The sequence below is a fragment of the Rhinolophus sinicus genome, linkage group LG10 (assembly GCF_036562045.2).
Source record: "Rhinolophus sinicus isolate RSC01 linkage group LG10, ASM3656204v1, whole genome shotgun sequence".
Lineage (NCBI taxonomy): Eukaryota > Metazoa > Chordata > Mammalia > Chiroptera > Rhinolophidae > Rhinolophus > Rhinolophus sinicus.
This window is the reverse complement of record NC_133759.1, coordinates 105,437,018-105,461,401: the sequence shown is the minus strand read 5'-3', so window position 1 is coordinate 105,461,401 and position 24,384 is coordinate 105,437,018. Positions and strand designations below refer to the sequence as shown.

Genomic DNA, 24,384 nt, shown 5'->3' with positions numbered 1-24,384 from the left:
CCCTCCACTTCAGATGCCAATGGTAAGTTCAGGTTGTCACCTGTGCTTGTGACCAACAGGCAACAGATTGGAGGCCCCTTCCTTGGGTTCAATTAATTTGCTAGGGCAGCTCACAGAATTCAGAGATATTACTAGATCGCTGGTTTATTATAAAAGGATATAACTCAGGAACAGATGGAAGAGATGCATGGAGCAAGGCATAGGGAAGTGGTGTAGAACGTCCATGTCCTCTCCACACTCACTCTCCTGACACTGTCCCTGAATGTCCACGTGTTCATCAACCCAGTTCTCTGAACCTTGGCCTTTTGGGTTTCTATGGAGGCTTCCTCACAAAGGCATGACTGATTCAATCACTGGCCATTGGTGATTGAACTCCATTTCTGGTCCCTCTCCCCTCCCCAGAGGTCGGAGGAGGGACTGGAAGCTCCAACCCTCTAATCACATGGTTGGCTTCTCTGGCAACCAGTCCCCTTAACAGATCTGATTCGACTTGTTCTCCAGAAAGGACCCTTGGCTGCAGCGTAGAAGAGGAACTACGAGGTGGCACAAAACCAGGGCGAGAAACACAGTGGAACTGAAGGATCTCAATTCCAAATGTGAAGCCTCCAAAGAACATTTCAATGTGGACCCAAAATGTTTACCTAAATGAGGGATAGTTGCCTTTTGTATCCCAAAAGGGTTATATACACATGCAGGTAAAAGAATACAACTGAAACTTAAAGGTGCAAAAAATTAACACAGCTCAAATGACCACAAAAACTCTACAGTTTTGTGTTTTCTAGAGATTCAGAAAGTGAAGGGGTAAGTTGAATTGTTTGGTAAAATGTTAAGTTTCTGCCTTCCCGCATCTCCTCTATATACTGCTTGTCTGTACACGATGCTGTTTTTTCTTTCTTTTTTTCAATATATTAAAAAGTAACAGTACAAATGCTGTAGTTAATATTAAAAAGGATCCAAATACTTCAAGGAATGAATTTTTATAAACAAGTTCTACAATGAAAGGAAAGCAGTCTCATTAACATCGGACATATTTACCACTCTCCTCACGGAAAATTCCAAGGGTTTTAGGGGCTCTGTGCCAGGCACAGTACTAAGACTGAATATATATTTCTTATTACAAATCAGTTTCATAGATGCGTCCACCGTAGGCCTTTGCTCTAGCTGGTCCCTGCGTGGAACCCTCTTCTCTTGGCTGTCCACTTACTAAGAGTGTGTGTGTGTCCCCTCAAGTCAATGAGGCCACCTCTGACCATGCCTACCTACCAGATCCATATTAGCCTTCGCCACTTTCCCCCCAAACACTTACTAACACGATGAATGTTTATATGTTGTTTATCATCTGCCCTCCTTCCCCCCCAGACTATAAGTTCCATGATGATAGGAAGTCTGTTTTGTTCTCTATGTACCCAAACACAATGCCTGACACAAAGTAGGTGCTGAGTAAAGACCTGAATGAAAGATCTCTTGACAGGCTGTTCTATACTTGTAATTCCTTGACTGTCAACTACTTAAAATGTAGCATACAAGCTTGCCTTACTGTTTAACAGTGAAGATTAAAGTCATTTAAGAAACGTCTTCCAAAAACAAGATATATAAGCTTTGTACATTAAAAAAACAAAAAACAAAACAAAAAACCTGGTATCTGTTAAAGAAAAAATCCGTAAGAGCATTTCATATAGACGGACTCGGCCAGACCATAGAGTGAATGTGAACACTGCCCCCTCCTGGTTGAACGTGGAGATGGCCGCCTCCTGCACAGCCAGCCAGCTTGGAGCACTTTTAACCTGGTGGCTGACTGGGGTTGTAAGATACATGTTATCGATGATATTTCCAATGGGTCAAATTCAACACTATTTTCAGAAGGAGGCAAGTAAAGAGGAGTAGAGTCAAAGGGAGAATTTTTAGGGAGTACAGAGCCCACACATTTCCATATTGTAAGGAGGATGTTGACAATTAGCGGGAAGCAGTCAAGAAAAATGTTAAGACGAGAAAATCCTAAGTTGATAACATCCATCTGCTGCCCTTACAGCTGGAATCTGAGCGGGAATTTCCCATCTGTGCTTTATTCTCAGCTTTAATTTGACTATAAATAAGACACATGCGTGCTCCATTTGCACCGAGTGTCTTCTGGGGCCAGAAATTGTTTCAGGATGACGCACATGAAGGGTACACACACACACACTTTAACTCAGAACCTACTCATTACACCAGTGGGTCTGGGGTGTGCGGCCAATCTCTGTAACGTGGTCCCGTGACGATCTGGCGCTTCAGAACTGAGGCCTTACCTGACCCCTTCTGCTCAAACACATCTAAACAACTAGCTTTCCCTGAGGCCCCTGCTGTTTGCTGCAGGAAACCTGGGGGCCCAGGGTCCTGGAGGTGGCGCCTTGGGAAGCTCACTGCTCAGTCAGACAGAAGCTGCTCCTTTATGGTCTCATTTGATTGTCAAGTTCATTCCACGAGCATCTACCTGGACTATCGTGGCCACTGTACAGGTGGGGAAATTGAGGCTTAGTGACAAGGGTAACTAGCCCATCCTCATGTGGTCCATTAGTCGTAGAGCGAAGACTCAAAACCAAGTCTTTGAACCAAGCTTCAAAGTCCACGCTCTGTCCACATTACCCCTCCCAGGGCCTCTGGGGCTATAAATAGTGGGGGAGGCTGGGATTCATGTGCGACGACGTTAGCCAGGCCTGTGGCACAGACACTGACATCTCTAGCCCGGCCTGTCCTGGGCCCTACCCCCTTGGCCTCAACAGAACTCAGGCCCAGACAGGCCTCAGCCTATCACTCGCCTCACTCTCCTTGGTTATATTTAGCTCTGGACCTCAAAAAGAAAGGCGTGGGCCAGCCGAGACACTGCACACCCCCGGCCAGGCTGCTGTGCAGAGAGAGGTTGTCTGCCTCAGCTTTGCAGATGGCGGGTGAGCCACCTGCAGTGGGGGCTGTTGGCAGGCTCCTTCCTTAGCGCTTGTGGGAGCTTGTTCTTCTTGCTCCTTGGGGGAGGGACCACGGCTGCTTGATCGATGTATTTGTAACAGTCAGCAGTGTCTATCATACACTGCGTGTGGCTGTGGCTTCCTACTTCTTTGTTGGATGAACAAGTGAATGATCTAAGCTCATGTCCTAGAGATCCGGACAGCAAACAGAAGCACGCAGATTCCTGGGGGGATACCTTGTAAAAACACATGCATTTCACTCTACTGAATGCAGTCAAGTTTATTCAAGGAACGGACATGAGTTTTCATCATCCTTCCTCCCCGCGGTCTCTTCCCTCCAGCAGATGCGTGTGGAGGCCACAGCAGGAGAGGGAGCCAGAGCAGGATCATCAAATCCCTGAGGGTGGTCTGAGTGCCCAATGGCAGCCACCCACAATGTGCGATGGTTCTTAAGAGTTCGTGTGTCCCTGTAGGTGTCCTGATGACAGGTCTCCGTCCCCTTGCTCTGCTCACCCTTTACAGGGAAGCCACCTGCAAAGCCCCAGGGGACTCTCCATCCAGCCTGCTGAGCAGTTGGAGCCGACTGGGGGAGGGGGGCCGGAGCTCAGGAGCGTGACTGGATCCTGACACTGGAGCTTACAGGGCAGAAGCTGGCAGCTCTCAGATCTTACAAAAATGGAAAGAGCCGCTTTTTTATGATATAGAGAACCGTAGCAAGAAAAAGAGCCAGGGCAAGGAAAATGAGAAGCTTGTCCGTCAGTTCTCGGCGATTATATTTTGTGATGAGCTTTCGTCCCAACTGGATGGTCCCGGACATGGACTTGAATTCTTCATTGGCATCCAGGATCGTCCGGGAAGAATTGGCTGAAACATAAGAGGGAGGGAGTCTGACTCAGAGACTACAGAGCAGAGAATGCAAAGATGGCTGGGCTGGCTGGGTGCCTGGCGAACAACATGGCACTCGGAAGCAAGTTCCTTGAGCCAGGAGAGAATGCGGACAGAGACAAGCCGAGGAGCAAAGAACAAGGAGAAAACAAGGAAAAGCACTTCTCCAGGTCCCATCCAGCTCAGAGAGGGATGTGGCTTGTTTCTGTACAATACAATGTCACAGGGCCATAACTAGGCATCCTCAAATGTGGACGTCACCAGGGAAAAGGACAGAGGAGGGTTCTTCCTCCCCGTCTACCTCAGCTTTCTGAAGCAGGAGGTGCTGCTGAGAACCACCAGCCACAAAACTAACCCGATGATGGGGCAGAAGCTGGGAGGCAGCAGGACTTCCCATCTGCAGGGGGGGGCACCCTGCCAGGTCACCTGCTGGTCAGATCTGCTCTCTGTGGGGTCCCGAAAGGCTGGGCTGGGCCCTGCCACAAGCCCTCACACACACCAGTCCCCAGTCCTGGGACACTGGCTGCAGCTTTAATGATGTGACACCCAGCTCTGGACACCGGAAACCTAAGAGGAAGCACACATATATCCCTTAAGGTTCACTGTGCCCAGGCATCCACTTATCTGGGCCTGACACCTGGGGAAGAAGCTTTAACTGGCACGATTCTCCCAGAAGTAAAACAAGGCACCATCAGAACACCCACAGAATGAAATGGGTTGTTAAGTTGGAAAGGCAAGGTGTGAAATGCTTCCATTTACAATGCTTCCATTTACATAAGAAAGAGGGAGAGAAATAAAATGTAATTTGCTTCTGCTATCCATGCCTTGGGGATCTCAGGATAGATAGACAGGAATCCGGTAACAGTGGTGGTCTCTGGGGAGCAGACCTGGAGGTCGGAGGGGGTGGTCAAAGGGAGGGCTGTCTTTCTGTTTCCTTCTCGTTCCACTAGGGCTGTGCAGTCCAATATGGCAGCCGGCAGACACACGTGGTGCCTGAGCATGTAAAATGGGGCCCATCAAAACTGCGTGAGTACAAAATAGCCACAAGATTTCAAAGACTTAGTATGAGGAAAAGAGGAATGTAAAATATCTCAATAATGTTTAATATTAATTACATACTGAAATGGTAGTATTTTACATATAATGGGTTAGATAAAATGTATTATTAAAATTAATTTCATGTTTCCTTTTTTTGATGTGCCTCCTAGAAAACCGGAAGTCACGTATGTAGCACACGTTATGTTTCCACCAGGCAGTGCTGGCCTAAAGGCTTTTTCCTTAACCATGTGACTTATTCACAAGATTAAAAGTTAATACGTAAATAAAAGAAATTACTGGGAGACACGGAGAAGTATTTTGAAAAAGGCAGACAAGGGGGGAAAACACATGAACACTGACAAAAAAACTCCCTCTCAGCCCCCTCTCTCCACGCCTCTGCATTTCAGAAACCAAAGTAAGAACCTGTTAAGCAAAAACCTAACAGGTCTTTCGTTTTAAACTTTCTTCATAGAGAATTTTAAACCATCACAAAAGTAGACAGAATAGTGTCGTAAAATGCCACGTACCCATCACCCCTCATGAAGAACCACCAATTCCCTGGCCATCTTGCCCCCTTGTTACCCCCCACCCAGTTCCCTCCACTCCTACAATTTTGCAGCAAATTCCAGACATCGTATCCCTAATAGACTGTTTTAAAAAAAATTGTGGCCCTAATAGGCTTTTAAATCAAGCTGAGTTTGTGAGCCACAGGAAAGGATTAAGAACTGCATTCTTCTTTCTTCAACAGCTAACTCTCCTACAAAACGTGCCTCAAGAATAGTCCTCAACACCCCAGAACCCATCAGCATCTGCGCTCACTTCCCACCCCTTAAATACATCCTCTGCCTCTGATACATATGTGAGGGTGGGGTGCCTGTCACCTGCATAGAACAGAGAAGCCCTTGACTCAAAGGCGCCCCTTCTGCACAGTCTCCAAGGCCTTTCCCAAGGTGCAGGCCGTGTGCCCAGCATCCTCTCAGACGAAGGGACCAGCTGGTCCTGAGCCTACATGCCCAGGTAAGTTTCAAACACAGGGAGTGACCGTGGGGATAGCTGTCCTTTTGCTTTGGCCTGTTTGAATAGTGTGGTTTGGGGGGGAAAAAAAAAAGTAGTTCGAAATTACAGATAATTTTTAGGATGATAATGGTATTGTGGTTTTGGTTTTTTCTTTTGTTTTTTGTTTCACGAGTCTTGTAGAGACAGACTGAGATATTTACGACGATGTCTAGGATTTGCTTCAAAATCATCCAGGTGGGGGCACAGGGAGGGCAGAATTGAAACAAGATTGGCGGTGAGTTGACAGCTGTTGGAGCGGGCTGATGGGTTTGTGGGGTTCGGGCACCATGCTCTCTACTTTTGTCCTGTGTGAAATCTTCCACAAGTGTCTTGAGGAGTAAGCGCTCTTCCGTTTTCCTATGCGGAGGACCCTGGAGAGGGCTGATTGTCTTCTGCGTTACAAGGGAGATGCCATGGGAAAGCTGCTGGAGAGAACCAGATTGTCTCAGGCAGCTTCTTCTGTGGCCTCTATCTTTTTAAAGGCGCTCATAGTAAAACTGACACTGGGGGAGTAGAATTGTAAGCTGAGGTTCTAGCGGACAGGCCGGCGGCCAATACAGTGAGTGTGTCTCCGGCCAATGATTCCCAAAGCGGCCTGGCCTCTGGGGTTTACCGAGAGCCCTGGATGAAGAGCAGACTCCCAGGCCCCTCTGCTAGCCCTGCGGGCACCCACTCCGCAGGACAGGGTCTGAGGACCTCTGCTTTTCACACGAGCCCCTGGGAGAGCTTCTGCTGGGGAAACTTTTTAATGGGGATGTACTACAGAAACCAAAAGAGAAATGAGAGCAGCATGTCCCACTCTGGGTAAAGCCACACTGTCACAGAAGTGAGGAGCCACACAAGTTAGCCAGCTTCGGGGGGAGGCAGAAAGGGAGGGACCTGGGACCGGTGCCGCGCCAGACTTCCTACTGCAGGCCTGGCCTTACCTAGCGTCTGGATGGCTTCCTCGCTCTGCTGGACCTGCTGGGACATCATCCTGCTGATCCCCATGAGGTTCTCTGTGATGCTGCTGGACGTCTGGGCCAGGCTCTCTTTGGCGGTTTTCCTAGAATTCCAGAGTGGGAGGAGGGAGTCAATAAAAGCCAGGCTACAAGAAAGCCCCATATGCAGATGAGATCCCATTTGTAATCTATCAAATGAACAGACGCTTTTTAAATGTTCATGGTCAGTGCTGGCAAAGGTGTGCCGAGACCACACTCCCGAAGAGCACCAGTGGGCACGTACGCTGGCGCTTCCTTCTGGAACAGAGAGAGATACCTTTGCCGTAAGCGGTCTCCTCCCTGGAGAAGTTCTGCTTTCTCTACATTGTCGATAGCCATTTTGCAAGTGAGGTTTGCTTTCCTCCATGAGGCCTGATTGCTGGAATCAGAAGGGTCATGCGTGAGTTTCTGTTGACTCCACCCGGCTGCCAGTCCGCTCAAGTCACAGCAGTCCTTCCTTCGGGCAGGGAGTGATGGGCAAGGGCACCCAGGTGTGGCCCAGTGCCCATCCCCACCTCCCGCCACGTCCTCCCCTTGGTTGCCCCAGCAACAGCTCCAGTTCGGGCCTCAACCCTCTCATCTGGACCCTGGCCGCCTCCGGGATGTTCCCTTCCCCCCAGGCATCCAGAGGGAGCAGTGTAGCCAGGGCACAGCTCTGTGTATAGCCCGGAAAAGCTCCAGATTTCAGGGGAACCTCCAACCCCCCCACCTCCCGCCCCCTGCTGAGCATGAGGCCCGGTCACCTCTCATACTTTACAGTTCTGCACTGTGTGCTGGGTGGTCCTGTTTCGAGAATCATGCCTACCCGCCTTTGTATCACCAGAACAACAGTTTCTGGCCCATTAGCTATTCAGGCAGTGTATGTTGTAAGAAGTAGAAAATCATACAAAGACAGTTTTCCTCAGTATTTCTCCAAGGTTTGCTGTTCTTTATATACCATGGACAAACTGTGGACCCCATGAACACACCGCCTCAGCAGGGCCTGAGGTGATGTGGTTTATTTACATTCTTTACCCGCCCTGCCTGCGAGAGACAAGTCCAATTTGGTGGGCAGCCCGCTGGCGTTAGCAGCGCAGCCTCTGTCCAGGACTATAAAGGTAACTGGGTCCCTCAGAGAAGCACTCTCATTCTAGAACTCTTATGCGCTGGCTCAAATCAACTGCGCTAACCCCTGAAATACCCACAAAGTCAAGCATGGAGTACAGGAACTAATGGGGTGGTTTTCTAACAGCAGCCCTATGTGGAAAGTCTTCAGACGAACTCTCTGACCCCTGATCAGCAGCTGCTCTGCCATTTCACACCTGATATTTAAAAGGAATCAGTCACATTTTCAGATTGCTAGCAAGGGAGTTCTGCTGGGCCCTGCGATGCAGAGGTGAACAAGCGACAGTGCCTGACCTCAAGGGGCTCACATTTCTCGGGAAGCAAGACATGCAAGCAAATATTTACTGTTGGGTGTGACAAGCACGATCACCCCGGCAAGCACAGGCACTGCGCACACAACCGCCAAAGCACGATTTTACTGTTTTCTCTCCTGCCACTTGCAACTCCACACCACAAACGGCCATGCTCAACTTTAAACCCATGCTGAGTTGGTTCTGTCCGCCATTACTTACTATATACTTCATATGAGGGGCGCTCTTTACTCAGTGTGTATAATCTGATGCTCTTGGTGGCCATGGAAGCAAAAGTCATCATGACACAAAGTATGACTACTAAGCCAAGCACTTGAACACTGGTCACCACTTACACCCCTCCCTACCTAACTAGCCGCCACCATGCCCACGTCTTTGTCAGTCCATCTGCTCCTGGGTGCTATAAACACAGCTGCTGTCAGCCAGGAAGATGCTGGAGCATTACTCAAATCAGAAGCAAAGCCATAGACAAATACGGATGTGACAGAGTTTGACCAATTAATAAGAGTGAAGAGAATGCCTCGGAGGAGGGTAGCCAAGCAGGGGCTTTAAACAACAAATGATGTGGCTACCAGAGGATTGGATAAGGTGATGGAGCCCTCAAGTATTTTTGTAATAAAAACCCTCTTATCATTATGGTGCAAAAAGTCAAACGTGAAGGGACAGGTACCGTCTCATGCCATCAGACAATTTTGTTGGCAAAGTCTCCTAATTCAACACCAAGAAATAGCACAATAGCTCAAATACATAATCAAGTATTAGCACATAGCTGCAATGATAACCTCAATTTTTTTTAATATAACATAAGCTTATTTGCATTGTTTGTTTCATTTTTTAAGATAAAGTCCCACTCAAAAGTTTCTACATTTTGATCCATCTTAAACAGGTTCACTTTTGGTAGACTTTTTCTGGCATCAATTCTCCTTAGATAAAAAGGACCTGTATTACAATAGCAACTTTTTTTTTTTTTTTTTTTTTGGTTTTGTTTTACAAATATAAAATACAGTGTAATGTTAAATATGCTTTTGTAAACTATCTGCTTGCCCCTCCCTTTGGGAATTACTGATCCAGAGAGAACCTTCAGTCTGTGTATAAACGACACAATTAAGTTATTAAACGCAGGTTAGGCAAACCCAGGCCCAAGCCTCCCAGGAAGCAGGTGGCAAAGCAGGTGGCGCAGCAGAGGCCACGGGCAGGAGGCCAGGCCCCACCTACCTGAGCATCTGCTTTTTGTGACTCTCCACTTCCTGGAGCAGAACCTGCTTCTCCGACTCTCTGTCTTGCTCTTTAGCCGACTGTTCAAGCTCCTTTGGAAGAAAACAGCTCTATATTAAAATGATTTTACAAGCCAACATAAAAGCTAGAGAGCACGTCTATTTCTAGTGATGTCATACGACAGTACTTGTACACCCTCCTTGCACAGAACACCTAGGAACAACAGGTAACATATAACAAACATCCTCATAGATGGTTTGCAAGAAATTAGGGAAAATCCCAAGACCCCAAAGTGAGGAGGGAACGAAGGGCCAGTGCGGTCAGCCCGTGAGCGGTGCATGGCTGCCCTGGAGTGGGGGTGCGCTCCTGTAATGCAGCGCGTGCCTGAAATGAAAAGGAACAGAAATTATTGAACAGGATCCACCCATTGGCTCACAGACCTCATGGGCACAGCAAACTGCTAGATGCTTCTAAATGCTCACTCCCAATCTCAGCACCTATTTTACTACAGACCGGTGGTACACATTCTGCTGGTTTTAAAGCCCATGTAGGGACAGAAAATGAAGCCCAGGCCACCTGAGGCTGGGAATCAGACTGAGAACACCACAAAGCAGGACCTACACAGGACTTCACCCTCACTGAACAGGTGAACGAGGAAAACGTCTGTCAACCAGCACAGAGACAACACGGAAGCTTGTCCTTTTTTGCTGTGGGCTCTGGCTAGAGGGAAATGAAACACCGCGCCTGAGAATTTATAACCAGGAAGCTACCCTCATGCTGACCTGGGGTTCAAATGCATCCTCCCTGAGTGGTTCGAGAACCTCCAGGAGGAGAAATGAACATGAAAACTGCTCCCAGGCCTGTGGTCATCCCAGGAGATCTGGCAAAAGCAAACGCAAAAACCTCCGAGACTCAGCTTCACGCCAGGCTGCTCTCTGCACAGATAAGGTCTGCTGGAGAGGCCTACACCCAGCCGAACGCTGAAACCAACGGTCCACCACCGCGAGGGGCCGCACACGTAAGAGCCAGCAGCCCCAGACCCAGCTCGTCAGACACGGAACTGCCGACAGACTTAATTAAAGATGGCTCCACCCCTCAGCTCTCAAGTCATGCTTTTTGGTTTGCAGATTAAACAAGTTCCAGTTTCAATCAAGCTACTGATGCTAAAACAACACTGTATTCGTTCATTTCTATACCAATTATGTATATACTAATTTGCACTTTGCACATGCTGGTCAAGAACAAGTGTCTGTACCCACCATTTCAATAGCTCGGAGGTGACTTCCAACTTATGGCCCCAGATATTGCTGAGGTAGAGGAAAAAGGATGTGAACTGGAAAAGTTCTGCAAATGTAATTAGTTAATTGGCATAATTCTTTGTTTAAAATCTAGATTTCTTACTAGAATATGAAGTCTGCAAAAGCAGTGCTGTATCTAGTGTTCACTAAATATACCCCTTGTGCCTGATACGTGTTAGGCACCAAATTCTCCAAGGAAAGAACGGATGTTTGGGAGGAAGGGAGGTGACGGAGGGAGGGAAAAATGTACCGTTTCCTCGTGAAAGGTTGCCTGGAAGTTCACTCACAGAGACCCAGAGATAGTTCTGGAAGAAAAGGGGTAAAGTAGTTCGCACACAAAGACACTCACACAGATATTTCCACAGTCACTGCCCAGCACTTACTATGTACAGGACACCATATCCTGAGGCTATGGGGCCAATTATTCTCCTAGCATCACACAATCTTGTTGCAAATATATAAGGAGGATGTAAGATCTGAAAAAATTCAAACAAATAGAAATCTTGTATGTATTTCCAGGTACAAATGTTTAGGAAATACAAATTAAAGCTGGGATGGGGTTACCCATTCACTGTCCACGTGCTCATAGGGCCTCGATTGGTGCCAGGAGGAGCTGATGATGGGGGGCGGGGGATGGACATAATAAATATGTAAATGTACTGGGAGGTAATTTGCATTAGTGAAGGAAATAAACATTGGGTGAGCAGGCACTTAACAGAAAGAACAAGGAAATATTTGGTGGGTATGGTTGGAGAGTTGAAGTCACGTGAGTTGAAGAAAGAAAGGTCTTTTAGGGAATAAGTTAGCTTTAAAAAGCAAAAAAAAAAAGAAGAAGAAAGGGCAATCCAAATAAATGTCCTTTGATAGAGGACTAAATAAAAACAAATAAATGGCTATGAAGAAAGAAAGATGAAGCTCCCTAATACTGATATGGAAAGGTTTCCAATACATATTGTTAAGTTTTAAAAGGCAGTGTTTTTGCATGTTGCCTTTTAGATGAGAAATGGGAAAGAAATAACGTTATTTGCCTTTTTCAGTCTCTGAGTAGAAAAAACTATGGAAAGATACATAAGTAACAAATAAAGGTGGTTGGTTACTTGTTTGGAGAACACAAAAGCGGCATAACTGAGACTTCACTGTATGCCAGTATTTACACACATACACACACATATGTATAAACCATGTGAAAGCAACACCCTTTCAAAAAAATTAAAATGATTAAATCAGTGCTAGAGGTGGAGGCAGAAAAGACACTACGTTCAGTGACACTGCTGAAATTCTAAAGTGAACTCCTATGACAAAAACTGTGCATTTTTAAAACTGGGCTTGAAAAACACACAGGACATAGACATACTGTTTCTCAGGGTCTAAACGGCCAGTTCTTCTACCAGTTTTGGAACAGACTGTCTTCTTCTGTTAAGGAACAATGGTTGCTGACTGGCATCTGGGGCCATGCAATATGAAAAGCACAAGTCTTTAACCTCAGTACCATATGCAGCCAGACCAGGTGTGCAAGACTCACCCAGAGATGGGCAGATCCACGCCTCCCATTTTACCCTCACTGAAGGCACAGAGGCAGAAACACCAGTACTATTCAAACTGGTACCTCTCCCTTTGTCGTTTTTTGAGACGGCACCTATACCACAGTTGAATTCAAGAGTGTTATATGTGCATATGCTGTGATTGGTCACTACAGAAAACAGAAAGGAAGGGGCTGGGCAAAGCGGCAGCCTGAAAAAAACAACAACCCAGGAGACAAAGGTGATGGATTGGAGAGAGTGGGAGAGAAAAGAAAGCAGTTCAAATGACCTCAGAATTTTCAAGTTGAAAAATTCCAAGCAAGGACGACTGGTGTCCCTGCCATCCACTTAGCACAGCTGGCAGTGCTCTGCACTCCCAAGTTCCTCATTTTTACCTGGACAGCAGCTTAGTACAGTTACTCTCACTGTCTGAACGTTTCCTCAAGAACCTGGACAGCAGCGGTGAGTCCCAGGACCAAGCCCCCTTGTTAGTCCCCCACTCTCAGCATCTCAGTTCTGCAGCCGCTCACCTGGATTCGGTGCCGTAACTGTTGAAACTTCTCTTTCACTTTAGTATTCAATTCAGTCAGTGCACTTAATGGTCCTGAACAATCTCGAATATCCTAGGAGACATCGAAGAGGTGAGGGGCCTTTCTCAAGGCAATGAAATGAAATGACACTGTCTGTAGGGTGAGAGAGTTAGCTTAGACCACCACTAAGGTAGGCCTACTGACGTGATCTCTGCTGTTCACCTCTGCGGCACAAGCAAGAACATTACCATTTACATTTTTCTCATCCCTCTTTAAATTAATTTTGAGCAGGTAATATTAAAGGATACAAAGAAACACAACTCTGTCTCGACTTATTGGCTCCTAAAGTTTAACAAAATGCCACCCGACCGGTAGGAAAGGCTTAACGCAGCTTGTGTGTTCAATTAGAATGCACAGCCAAAAGTGATACCATAACTTTAGAGCTTTCCAACTTGAAAATCAGGGTGCTAAATTCTTGGCATCATAGGACAAGATTGACTTCAATCTGATTCTACAAACCACCTACTATAAATCACAGTGTTTATACACATATTCTAGGGTAGACTTAGAATTTGTTCCTGAACATTCAGAATTACTGGAGTCAGGTTTTAGAGCAGGCCCTACAGCCAGACTATGTGAATTCAGATTCTTGCTGTAGCAATTTACTATGTAACCTTGCAAAAGTCACTTGAGTTGTCTGGGCCCTTTCCTCATCAACACATTACCTAACTCATAGACCATGTATGTATGGAAGGTGCTTGGCATAGGGGCTGGAACACAGTTAAGAGTGCAATGAATCTAGCTATCATCAACCTTTCTCATCAGTCTAGAGTTGGTCCTTTTCTTAGTTAATGCATGGGAGAATTAACTAAGAAGTTTAAATGTTTATATCAAGTTTCCTCATTTGTTCTCTGGCTTACTCATTAAATCACAATTCCTGGCACCATGTGATAAACCACTAATTCGTTTTATTTTACATCTGGTTTCCGTGGGGAGCCCTACTTTCCTTCACTGTTTGCCTCAGCTAGCTGCAAACTTTGAGCCTACGCCTAATGTTCAGTAACATTTGTTGGAAATGGAAACGACTTGCTTAAAACCTGGGTTTAAAACTCTTGGTTTCTTTTGCTAAACTCCAGGAACCATTTATGTCTACATTCCTAACTCTTGCCTATGCCGTGGTTTATTGGACAGCTTTCTGCCTTTATTTAAGTGGCCAAAGCACCTTCAATTACCTCGGGGTAGAGACGAAGTCCCTTCTGAAGGCTGACTTTGCCCCTGCAGGTCCCGGGTTTGCTACTACCTGCCTCCTGATCCAGGCGCTGGCACTTGACTCGACTCCCTCATTTACAAAATCACAACCACGGTTCAGGTTGCATTCATTTCATCCGCGCCAAGTGGTCTTGGGCGCCACGGGGCACCGGACCCCGCGGAGCTGGCCAGCAGGGGGCAGGGCTAATGCCTCCAGACGCCACCCAAAAGTGGGGCGGGGCCAAGCAGGGTGACAGGTAGGTTGTGAGGTGGTCCTGGGCGAGGCGACAGCCAGGGGTGCGATGGGAGGGACCAAGCAGGGCCACGAAGGGGAAGCCTGGGCAGGGAGGGGGACATGGGGGTGTCCCGGATGCGGGCGAGCCAACGGCACCCGGATGGAAGCTCAAGGCCCATGGTCAAGGCGAAGGGATCAAGGGGCACAGAGAGGAGGTAGCCGGCCACAGAGCGACCTCTGAGTGCTCGGGGCGCGTTGTGCGTCCTCCCACAGCTGGGGTCCCGACCAAGAGGGGAAAGCGCGAGAGTGCGACGGCGGAGCGCCCTGGAGACCAGCGGAGCCCGGGTTTAGGGCGGCTGGAGCCCAGCATGGGTCCCGGGAATCCGTACCTGGATAAGCGCCTTCACCTCCAAGTCGAATTTGACAATCTCTTGGTTACAGATCCGGACGTGGACATCTTGGGCAGCCGCCATGTTGGAGACGCCGACTACAGGCAGCGGCGGTGGCCAAGTTTAAACGCGTTTCGGCCTCCGGTCTCGCGGCAGCGCCCCCTATAGACCGGCCCGAGGCGAGCGAGAGTGGCGGCGCCGAGTCGTGGGGACTTGTCCTTGACGCCGGGTGGGGGGGGGTGGGGGGGGGTCGGCCTCGTTTCTTGGTGTGGTCCTAATAAAACGGAGAGGAAGAGGGAACATCAAGAACGCTTTCGCGGTGGCCTCTCCCCCATTATCTGCCACTGTAATGGTTACAGACTTTTTTTGCATAGGGAGAAAAAAAAAAAGACTGGAAAGAAAGTATCGATTGGGATGTCTCGGGAAGGTGGCATTAACAATTTGTTTTATATTTATTTAAGCTTTCTTGTATTTTCATATTTCACAGTGTACCCACTTCACGTCTCGTGCCTCAGTTTCCTCAGAGGCCACCTGGTGGAATCACAGGGTGGGCTGAGGATTAAATAAGACATGAAAAGCACCTCGCACAGTGTAGTAATGCGACATGTGGTAAGAACACAAGGCCCCTTGCCGGCTATTATTACGCTTTGGGAGCACTTCCTCTGCACCAGGTACTTGTACTAAGTGCTTTATGTGTATCATCTAACTTAACTCGCGTAACAACCCCATGAGAAAGAATTATCCCATTTTACACACGAGGAAATAGGCAAGGAGAATAACAACTTTGCCCGGCGCAAATGGAATTGCCAGGTCCAAGGATACATGCATTTAAAAATTCTGCTACATGCGACCAAACTGCTCTTCACAGAGGTCATATCAGTTTATACTCCCGCTACCATGTGGTACAAATGCCCGCTTTCCCACGGCCTTGCCAACATGATGTGTTAACAAACACTGGGATTTCTGCCAATTTGATTAAGTGAAAAACGCCATCTTTTATTTTGCATGTTTCTTATCATGAATGAGGTTGAGGACTATTTGTATTGACTTGTTGGCTCATTTCTCTATTGGGTTGTTGGTCTTTTTCATATCAGTTCCCAGGAGCTTTTTGTGTATTAGGAGGATTAAGCCGTTAGCCGTGAGCTTTTTTCTTAGCCTAGAGAATGATGAGTTGGCTTATGGTGTTTTTTCGGCCTTAAAGTTTAAAATTTTTTGCTTTATTTTTGTTCCACATAGAATTTATCAGTCTTTATGACTCCTGGATTTGGAATCCAAGTTAAAAAGGCCTTTCCCCACCCACGGGAATTGTTTTTCTGATTTTTTTTTTTAATTTTACATTAGCTCTTTACCCATTTTGAAAAGTATGTTGGCTTATAATGTGAGGTGTAGAGCCAACTTAATTTTTTCCAGAGGGCTACCCAGTTTTTCCAACAGTATTTTCTGAAGAATCTTTTTCTCACAGGTTCAGGATGCCACATTTACTAAATTCTTATGTTTGAATCTATTTCTGTCATTAGCCTGTCTATTCATTCATGTACCAAAATGACTTTCAATTATAGTTTTATGTGTTTTAGTATGTTGGGATTGAGTACCCCCTTTTCCTTCCCTGGCATCTCCCCCCTATTGTTTTCCTCATGTGAACTTAGTTTTGTTTTTAACCCTATTGGTATGTCCTTATTGGGATGGCATTACATTTTTTATTTAACTTAGAACTGACAGCTTTGTTCTCTTGAACATTTTCTTAGACTGTTCCTGTTCAAGAACTTGGTCTATCTTTGTTATTTGTTCAAGTTTTCTGTGTCCTTAGCATTTTCAAGTTTCCTTTAGACCTCATGCAGTTAAGTTCATTCCTGACAATGTTAAAATTAAAACCTTTTAAAGAAACTGAGGTTGACATTTTTCGGGTCATACATTCTGGACCCCAAACAAAAGCTCCCTATTCCAGACAGTGAAGGAGCCGGAAGTCTGCAAGTGACAATCTACCCATGTGAGCTTGGGCTCTTTCACATCATGCTTCTTGCTGGAAATACCTGTGCAATCAACAGTTCCCAATTGCATCTCTCAGCAATTAAAGAAGAAAACACATCTCCCCATTTCTCTACCCTCCGACATACTCCATTCTAACAAAAAGATCCAATTCTAAGCCCGCCAGCTAGCGGCCATCTTTGAGAGATAGGTTTGCAATTTGGTGACCCACTGCCAAACGGCCAACGCTGTTTTGTTCTCATCACCTTTACCCACTGATCCTGAGACTCGCTTTTGGTTACTAAATATGTTAGGTTTTGACTTTAGTCCTTACTGGTTTTCAGATTCTAAGCCCATTATCTCCATCCTACACAGACATCCATCCAAATATTGCCTGTGACTTGGCCTTAGAGATGAGTATGAATTGTTTCCGAGTGCAGCCAACAGACGGAGTTTGAATTGGAGCTGTTATCATATGCTGGGTCCGAGGTGAGTGCCCTTATCTGAGTCTAGTTGATGACCACCCACTTCACTGGGCAATTGAGAGCAGGAGCCGAGTTCTCTGACAGGACAGCACCAACCAGGGGCTTCGTGGATGCCACCCTGGCCATCTAGGACTTTCTCACGCCTTCTTGCTGTTCTGAACCTTCCAGCTGGGACATTAAAAGATTTCCCAACTAATGTTTTTGTGGCTAAGGAGCTTTCCTGGCTCTGAAATCAATGTTGATGAGCAGGGACAACTGAATGACCCATCTAACTGAGTGACACAGGAGGTTTAGTTGCCTAAGGACGAGACAGACCTGGCTCACCCAGCTCCTTCAAGATCCTAGACCATGAAAGAGGCTCCTGTGAAGAGTGGTCTTGAGGTCAAGTCCTGAAGCACAACCAGTCCATGGGAGGCCATGTCCACTTTGCTTCCTGACGGCCTCAGTGTCACTCAAGGGAAGCAAAAAGGGCTCCTCTTCACGGGTCCAGGCATGTAGGAACACAAGCCTGTCAATTCTTCTCTAACATACCCCACTGGATGTGGTATCTGTGTCCTTGCAAATAACTCAGTGGTGACATACCTAGAGCCCTTTGCATATGTAACAGCTCTTGTGTTGTTCTGTGGTCCTGTTCACAGGCCACCTCCCTCAGCAGACTGGAAGTCTCTAGTCTCCTTAGAGCCCAGTGCCTACCACAAGTCTTGGCAGAAGGAACAAGTCTGTTTGTTGGCTAAAGGAACTCACTGCTACAGTGGTCTCCCGACTGAAGGCTCTATGTATATCCAGCCTAGCTTGAGGACTTACTTGGAATTATTAAACACACAAAAACCTGCAGATGTTTGAATGAAGAAGAAACAAAATATTTAATTTCCCTCAGAGAAATCACTTGCCCAAAGAATCAGAGGAGAAATAACTATAAACTAAACTATGCTCTAAACTATGAAGAATGCAAGTGTTTTTATCAACAAATAATTCTACATAATAGCTAAGTTTTGCTAAATTACTGGAAGAATCAGCCCAAAGTGTCAAAAAAAAAAAAAAAAAAAGTTAGCTCTTTGTACACTACACTAAGGGAAGGGGGGGCGTGATCCATAGTTCATTGCTGTCTTTAGTTTGGAATTTCTTTGCAGTGGATTTTCTGGCAGAGGAGTTGATGTTACCTCAGTAAGCAACAGAAAAGCAAGAGACAGAAGGGCAAAAACATGAGGCAAACAATTCAAGAGCTTTTCTTTTCATCTTTTTTTATTTTAAATTACAAAGGATGTTGCATACACTGATGAATCTGTATCTGACTAGAAGTGCTGAGGGCTTGGAAGATGACAGAAAACAAAGGCAACAGCTGAATTGCCTTTTCTTCTGAAAAGAAAAACTGCACAACTATTAACCAACATTTAATAGAATAATTTTTAAACAGCTCATGCGTCAACAAGATAAAATTCTTTCTAGACAAAAGACAAGACTGAATCCAATAAAAAGTTTCATAGCTCCAGTTGAGGGGGGTGGGGAAACAAAACTACAGAATATTTATGATAGCGTTACAAACAGGATCCTACACAGCTATGCAAGAGAGGTTGCCACATTGTATGAACAAATGCTTTGAATTCTTGCCCTTCTGCTCTTGTGACTTATGTGCGGTCAGCCCTCGTATCACTGTTAACCACAAATTCTAAGTTATAGGACAAATCCTAGGGAAAGAAGGTAAAAAAAAAAAAGCAGGCAGTGGAGTACAGTGTCATAAAAATGTGGTCAAAAGGCAGATACAGTACACACATACACATTTCTGTTATTTGGTTCTGAAAAAAAATAGGGCGAAGGGCAAGACACAGTAATCAGTCCCGCTCCCGTCCCCCCAGAATTCAACGACACCATTGTGTTTACAGTTACGAAAGGCAAACCTCGTTCACCTGAACTTGGCACACCGAAATACCCAACTCGGATGTTCTTGAGTAGTCACCAAGTCTACAATTCCAAAATACTGTCTGGAAGTAGTTTTAAGGTTCTATTCCCTCACTACTACCCCCAAATCTCTCTTTTCGAAACAAAAAAATGGCAATTTGGCATAATTCCATTGCTAGGTGTAGTTTCTACAATTTCAGTCAGTTTACTAAGCATGAGGATTATGCTTCAACACATAACCCCACCTGCCTATGGAAGGGTCCGACTTTCAGTAGTACATTTTCATCATCTTTCCCTAACGCGCTTATTCCTTAAAACGAAACAACCATTCCTACAGCTGACATTGTTACATCCCATTGTGTTTGAAATATTAAAAAAACATGGAGTCATCTTCTCATAATGCCCTTAGTAAGATTACAAAGATTACAAAAGAATCCACAAGTATTACGGCACTGTGTGAGACTTATTTGTCATGATTCGAGGGAAGAACAAGACTGCAGTTCTGTGCAAAGTTGTGGAAATGGCCTCAGTTCCACGGGAAATGGTATTCCACAATAGACTTCACTAGAAGGATAATTGAAACCTTTTACTTTAACACTGAAAGCATACTTCAATGCATTCTCAAAATTCAAGTTTCAAGATTTGGAGAGATGCTAACATTCTGTTACATAATTAACTAGAAAATACTTAAACAGAATTTCAGGAAGACTATAGAAAGGGAACATAAATTTGTTACTTCCTGTTGAAGGCAACTTGAATTCGTCTCTTAGAAAGTTGACTAAATCTTAGCAGCTAAAATAGTTTTAAATGTATGGAATAAAGAAAAGCACATCCATTCTTGACATTTTCGTGAATAAACTAACAGCTTTATTAATGAAGGCAAACATCAGATAATTGTATGAATATTATATATAAAAAAAGAAATCCAAACTAACAGCATTGTGTTTCAAAATTACTGTACTTCTGTTTCTTTTAAAGAGACTTGTCATCTGTTTTATAAAACAAACAAAATGGGTACTCTTCTCCTAAAAAATTCTGGAAAAATGAAATAGTAAATTTCAAGCTGATGAACTGAACACATCTCTTTAAATGCAGACTATTGCTAAGGAGCAAATAAAGTCAAGCATCAGAAAGAAGATGTCTGACAAATGCATGAACATTAGAAAAAAAGGGATGTAGTAAAATTACTGCTACTCTTTCCCCCTCATATTCAAAGACCATTCAAAACTGGTCTTCCGTACAAACATAAAATAACTATAAAGAGAGGGAACTTGAAACCAGACCCATCTGAAATCCTTCATGATGTTTTTATAATAGCTCTGATTCTCTTACTAAAAAGATCAAAGTGAAAGATTTAGGAAGTGGAAGAGAATGAAGACGTTTTGTTTTCATGTACAAGTAAGGCACAATATAAAGCCACATCATAATGTGTCATGAAGGATCTAGGAAAGGACAAGAATCATACATGGTACAGTAGAACAAGCGGTCATATTGACTGAAAAAGTGTGGCACCCAATTCAAAACTCAGACAAGATCGTATTAACAAGAACAACTGGACAGCATGCTTTCATGTGGAGACAAACTCTATAAAGAATCCAGTGTATCTGAAACGAGGAAGAACATTTTTTGTTTTTTTGTCTTTTTTGTTTTGTTTTGTTTTGAAGTCATAGTAGTACTAGAGTCAACGTTTATATAATTGCTTTTGGAACAATGGGGTTTATTTGAGGTGAATTCACAATGCCTTCACTTAAAGTAAGATTCTGGACTTCATTATGAGCTATCTGTATACCATGTATGAACACAGAAAACCTTTAGAGAGCTCTTCTCTAATGATCTTCACCCAAAAATACATGCCACAATTTCAAAAACAGAACATGTACAATTGTTGGGGTTTTTACATTACCCTTATAAGATTTGCTTGTGTGATACACTAAACGTATATATTTTAATGACAATAGAGGAAGCAGATTATTACTGGCATTAAAGTACAACCATTTCTAGACGGTTTTAAATGCCACAGAGTCCCCTGGTTAAAATGTAAAGCTGCACAGCTTGCCTATGTCATCTTTATGATAAAGTTAAAACAGCAAGAGGATTTAACTTTCACTCTACATTTTACCGCCAGGTTTTTATTTAGATCAAGTATCGCTGCAGCATTCTGACCAGCCCAGATTTAGCAGCAAATGGCAGGAATCATATAAAATGCAAATTTTTTTAACAAAGTGCTTTTCTAAGATATACATACATATATAAATAGGTACAAAATAAAGTGTCAACATTAAAAAGCTCAACTATTTAAAAGCTTTTAACTATTTAACTTAAGTAGTACATATAAAACACTGAAATGCAAGGATATGTAATCTACTAAACAGATTCAAAGTCTTTTTGAAATGCAAGACCAAAAAATCAAATTCTGGTTTGCAGACAGGAAAAAAGTATCAAAAACCAGAATTCCTAACAGAGCAGCTAGAAAGGGGCAATTTTATAAACCTCATCAGCTGAATCTATCATGAAGTGATTTTCACCTGATTGCAAAACTGCCATATTTTCGAATACGTTTAAATTTGCCAAACACACTGTCAAAACCTCATATAATTCCAAGTTACAAACCTGTGCTTTGCCTTCTCCCACCTAAAAATGAGAACTTTAAACAATGAACTTACATTCTATTCAACCATCAGATGTGAGCTTATCATCTGTTCAGTGTGACTGCATTAACTAGGTACATTTCCACCAAGCACACCAGGAAAGCTGGTGCGTCACAGATCCCCATGTCAAAGAAGCACACAGGCATTGTTCAGCTGTTTGACTCTAACTGTGTGTTAGAATCAAACGATTATAAGCTATAGCTTCATGGGCTATTGCTTACGAATGGGGAGCGGGGGGAGAATGTGTTAAAAGAAAAGGAAATACCCTATACAGACAAAATACAATTAAAGAAAAAATTCTCCAAGGGGTAATGGAGAAATAGTTGGAGAAATAGATATTTTCCCAGCATCTAGGTCTGAAATTTTTGGTATTTTTTTTTGGCTAGATAGGATTTTTTTTTTTTAATTATAGTTTTTAAGTCACCAGTTTTCAGAGTTCAAACCACAAGATTTGAGAATAAAACAGTAAGAGAGACAGGAGGAAAAAATCTGTGGGGAAGGTTTATAATGCTGCCTTGATACAAGAAATTTCTCATCAAGAGGTAAAGCTTTAACATAGTTAAAACACTGACTAATGAAGCTGTTTTATGTGAGCAAAAAAGAGCACCTAAAAACTAAATGTGTTAATATTTCTCAGTTCTAGAAACTAGAAGAAAAATAAGTCACATGTAGGTTTGAAGAAGCTAGTTTGAAAATACCTGTACAAAAATATAAAAATCTATAAATTTTTTTGTTTTTGTTTTAAGCTTGTGTTGATCTTTGAAAATATTACATGCACAATAATACATCAATTGGAAAAGTGGCAACTAAAGAATTAGATATTTTTAGCTTTTCTTTGTCTTTACATATATATACATACATAATACAATAAAAATAATCTGTATTTTGGTTGTTTGGTGGAAGTATACTACAATAAGCTAAATAAACTTTTTTAAATTTCAAGGTCAAAAACTATTTTATCAATAGCTTACTAAAATGAAATATATTAAAATTTCCTACAATAAGTGCAGAAATAAAAAGATTTACAGACACCTAAATGGCCACCAACTTATCTACTATGGAAGCGAACTAGAGGAACAGCAAAATAATATTTGTATGTGTGGATGCTCCTTCTGTAGATAATTGGACCCAAACAGAAATAAAATTCACAGTTCAGTAAGATCCCTAACCCTGACCTTTTCTTTTTTTTTCCTCCTTTTATTCATACATTCATACAGTATCATGTAAGCTGTGCAAAACTTTACTTAGACTGGCAGTTTGCCATATCAGTTGCATTTGTCTTTGGTACAAAAAATAAAACAATCGCAATAATGTGCAAGTATTTGTCTTTTTCCGGTCAAGTACCGAAATATGAGTTTTCTAGAGCCATCTTTTTTTGTTTGTTTTTTTGTTTTGTTTTTTATACAATACACAGACTCTGTGGCATATATCTACATTTCAACATAGTCCTATATACATTCAAAAATTTGAAAAAGAGTTGGAACAAAAAAACATTTAAACCCCATAATTTTTCCATCTATATATCTTGTTTATCCTTATTAGGGTTTTCATCATACAAAATATTACCAGTTTTATAGTTTCCCCAAAATACAAGGCACAAAGAATATGCTTTTTTTTCTTACTTGCACAGACATTATATATATATTTATATATATATTTATATATACCATATTGAGCTCAGAAAATGAACATCTAATATGGCACACGGGCGTGAGTGCTGGGTTGTGCCATGTACGAGTGAGATTAATGGTTGTGGAAAATGAGAACAAAAAGCAATAATTCTAAAAACAATCTAAACTGACTGTTTAAAAAAAAAATGCTTCCTCAATTTTTTTGTGTGTGGTTCAGAGCATAAACCTGCCACAATATTTGGCATTTACTAATATCGTCACTCCTCCAACATGTTTTGCTGTAACAGATTTCTGCACTCTGTATCTAAACATTTACTTAAACGAATGCGATTCAATTCTGATGCCAGTAGCAGTTGTAACCATGGTTTATGCTCTGAAAATGCAATAATCAAATATTTTGGGTCATGCTTCACTTAATGCTACTTAGTTCTTAAAACAATGTAACCTAATTGTAAATGTTTACATAATGCTAAACTGACATGCAAAACAGAATGAAAATTTACAATGAAGAACATGACAAACTCAGAAACTTCTGACCAGTGGCCGAATGAGGCTGATTACACTTTTGATGATGGTATCCTTAGTCCTACAAGGCCTCCGGTGGGATTGCCTTCTGCAGTCTTCTCTAACACTTGGTTAACAAATTCTGAGGTTTGCCCAGCAACTGGGAGACCTGAGGAAAGGAATAAAAGGCACACTTAGACACAGAAATGGAGAGGGCAGGAATGGAAAGTAAGGAAGGAGCAAGAAAATCGGAGGGTCAGGGTGACCCCCAGAGTGACACTCACCCCAGAGAAGCACTCTGCTCATTGTTACTGCAGCCCAGAAAATAATCCTACCCTCTAGATTAGAGCCTACAATTTTAAGATTAGAAGGGTGAAACCAAAAACAACCATGAAGAACAATTAAGCAACATTTTAAGTGGGGTAAGTGACAAGTAATAACAGCCCGGAAAAAAAAATGCAGAGCTTGCAAATTATCAGAGGATACATACAAAAATTAGACTATAAT

The 24,384-nt window shown here is 43.6% G+C and overlaps 2 protein-coding genes across 6 annotated transcripts in view; both read right to left on the bottom strand.

The window, feature by feature from the left end:
• Positions 1-880: 880 nt before the first annotated feature.
• Positions 881-14,888, bottom strand: BNIP1 (BCL2 interacting protein 1). Of its 3 annotated transcripts, none has more exons than XM_019741425.2 (7): positions 14,749-14,888; positions 12,873-12,969; positions 11,552-11,697; positions 9,529-9,617; positions 7,176-7,277; positions 6,845-6,963; positions 881-3,803 (listed from the first exon to the last, which is right to left on the bottom strand). In XM_019741425.2, the coding sequence occupies exons 1-7, from the start codon at positions 14,830-14,832 to the stop codon at positions 3,607-3,609; spliced, it is 834 nt and encodes a 277-aa protein (XP_019596984.2). In that variant the 5' UTR covers positions 14,833-14,888; the 3' UTR covers positions 881-3,606. The 3 variants fall into 3 exon arrangements, with proteins under 3 accessions (XP_019596984.2, XP_074170006.1, XP_019596975.1); XM_074313905.1 differs by lacking the exon at positions 11,552-11,697 and adding an exon at positions 11,210-11,302 and having other exon boundaries at positions 9,529-9,620; positions 12,877-12,969; XM_019741416.2 differs by lacking the exon at positions 11,552-11,697 and having other exon boundaries at positions 962-3,803; positions 9,529-9,620; positions 12,877-12,969.
• The window catches only part of CREBRF (CREB3 regulatory factor), a 52,472-nt gene continuing 42,934 nt past the window's right edge, over positions 14,847-24,384 (bottom strand). For 2 of the 3 annotated variants that reach the window (XM_074313903.1, XM_074313904.1), the window contains one exon: positions 14,847-15,022. In XM_074313903.1, coding sequence (XP_074170004.1) covers positions 14,847-15,022 — 176 coding nt within the window. Of the gene's footprint in view, positions 15,023-18,422; positions 24,047-24,384 lie in introns of those variants that run through there. The other variant, XM_019741404.2, reaches the window with a different exon arrangement.

Coding starts and splice junctions, on each gene's coding strand:
- BNIP1 (XM_019741425.2), bottom strand. CDS start 14,832: ATGGCGGCTGCCCAAGATGTCCACGTCCGGATCTGTAACCAAGAGATT. Junction 11,698..12,872: donor ACGGCACCGAATCCAGGTGA/GCGGCTGCAGAA, acceptor GTTTTTATTTAG/TCCTCTATCAAAGGACATTT. Junction 9,618..11,551: donor TACCCACCAAATATTTCCTT/GTTCTTTCTGTT, acceptor CTTCCAAAGGAG/CTTGAACAGTCGGCTAAAGA.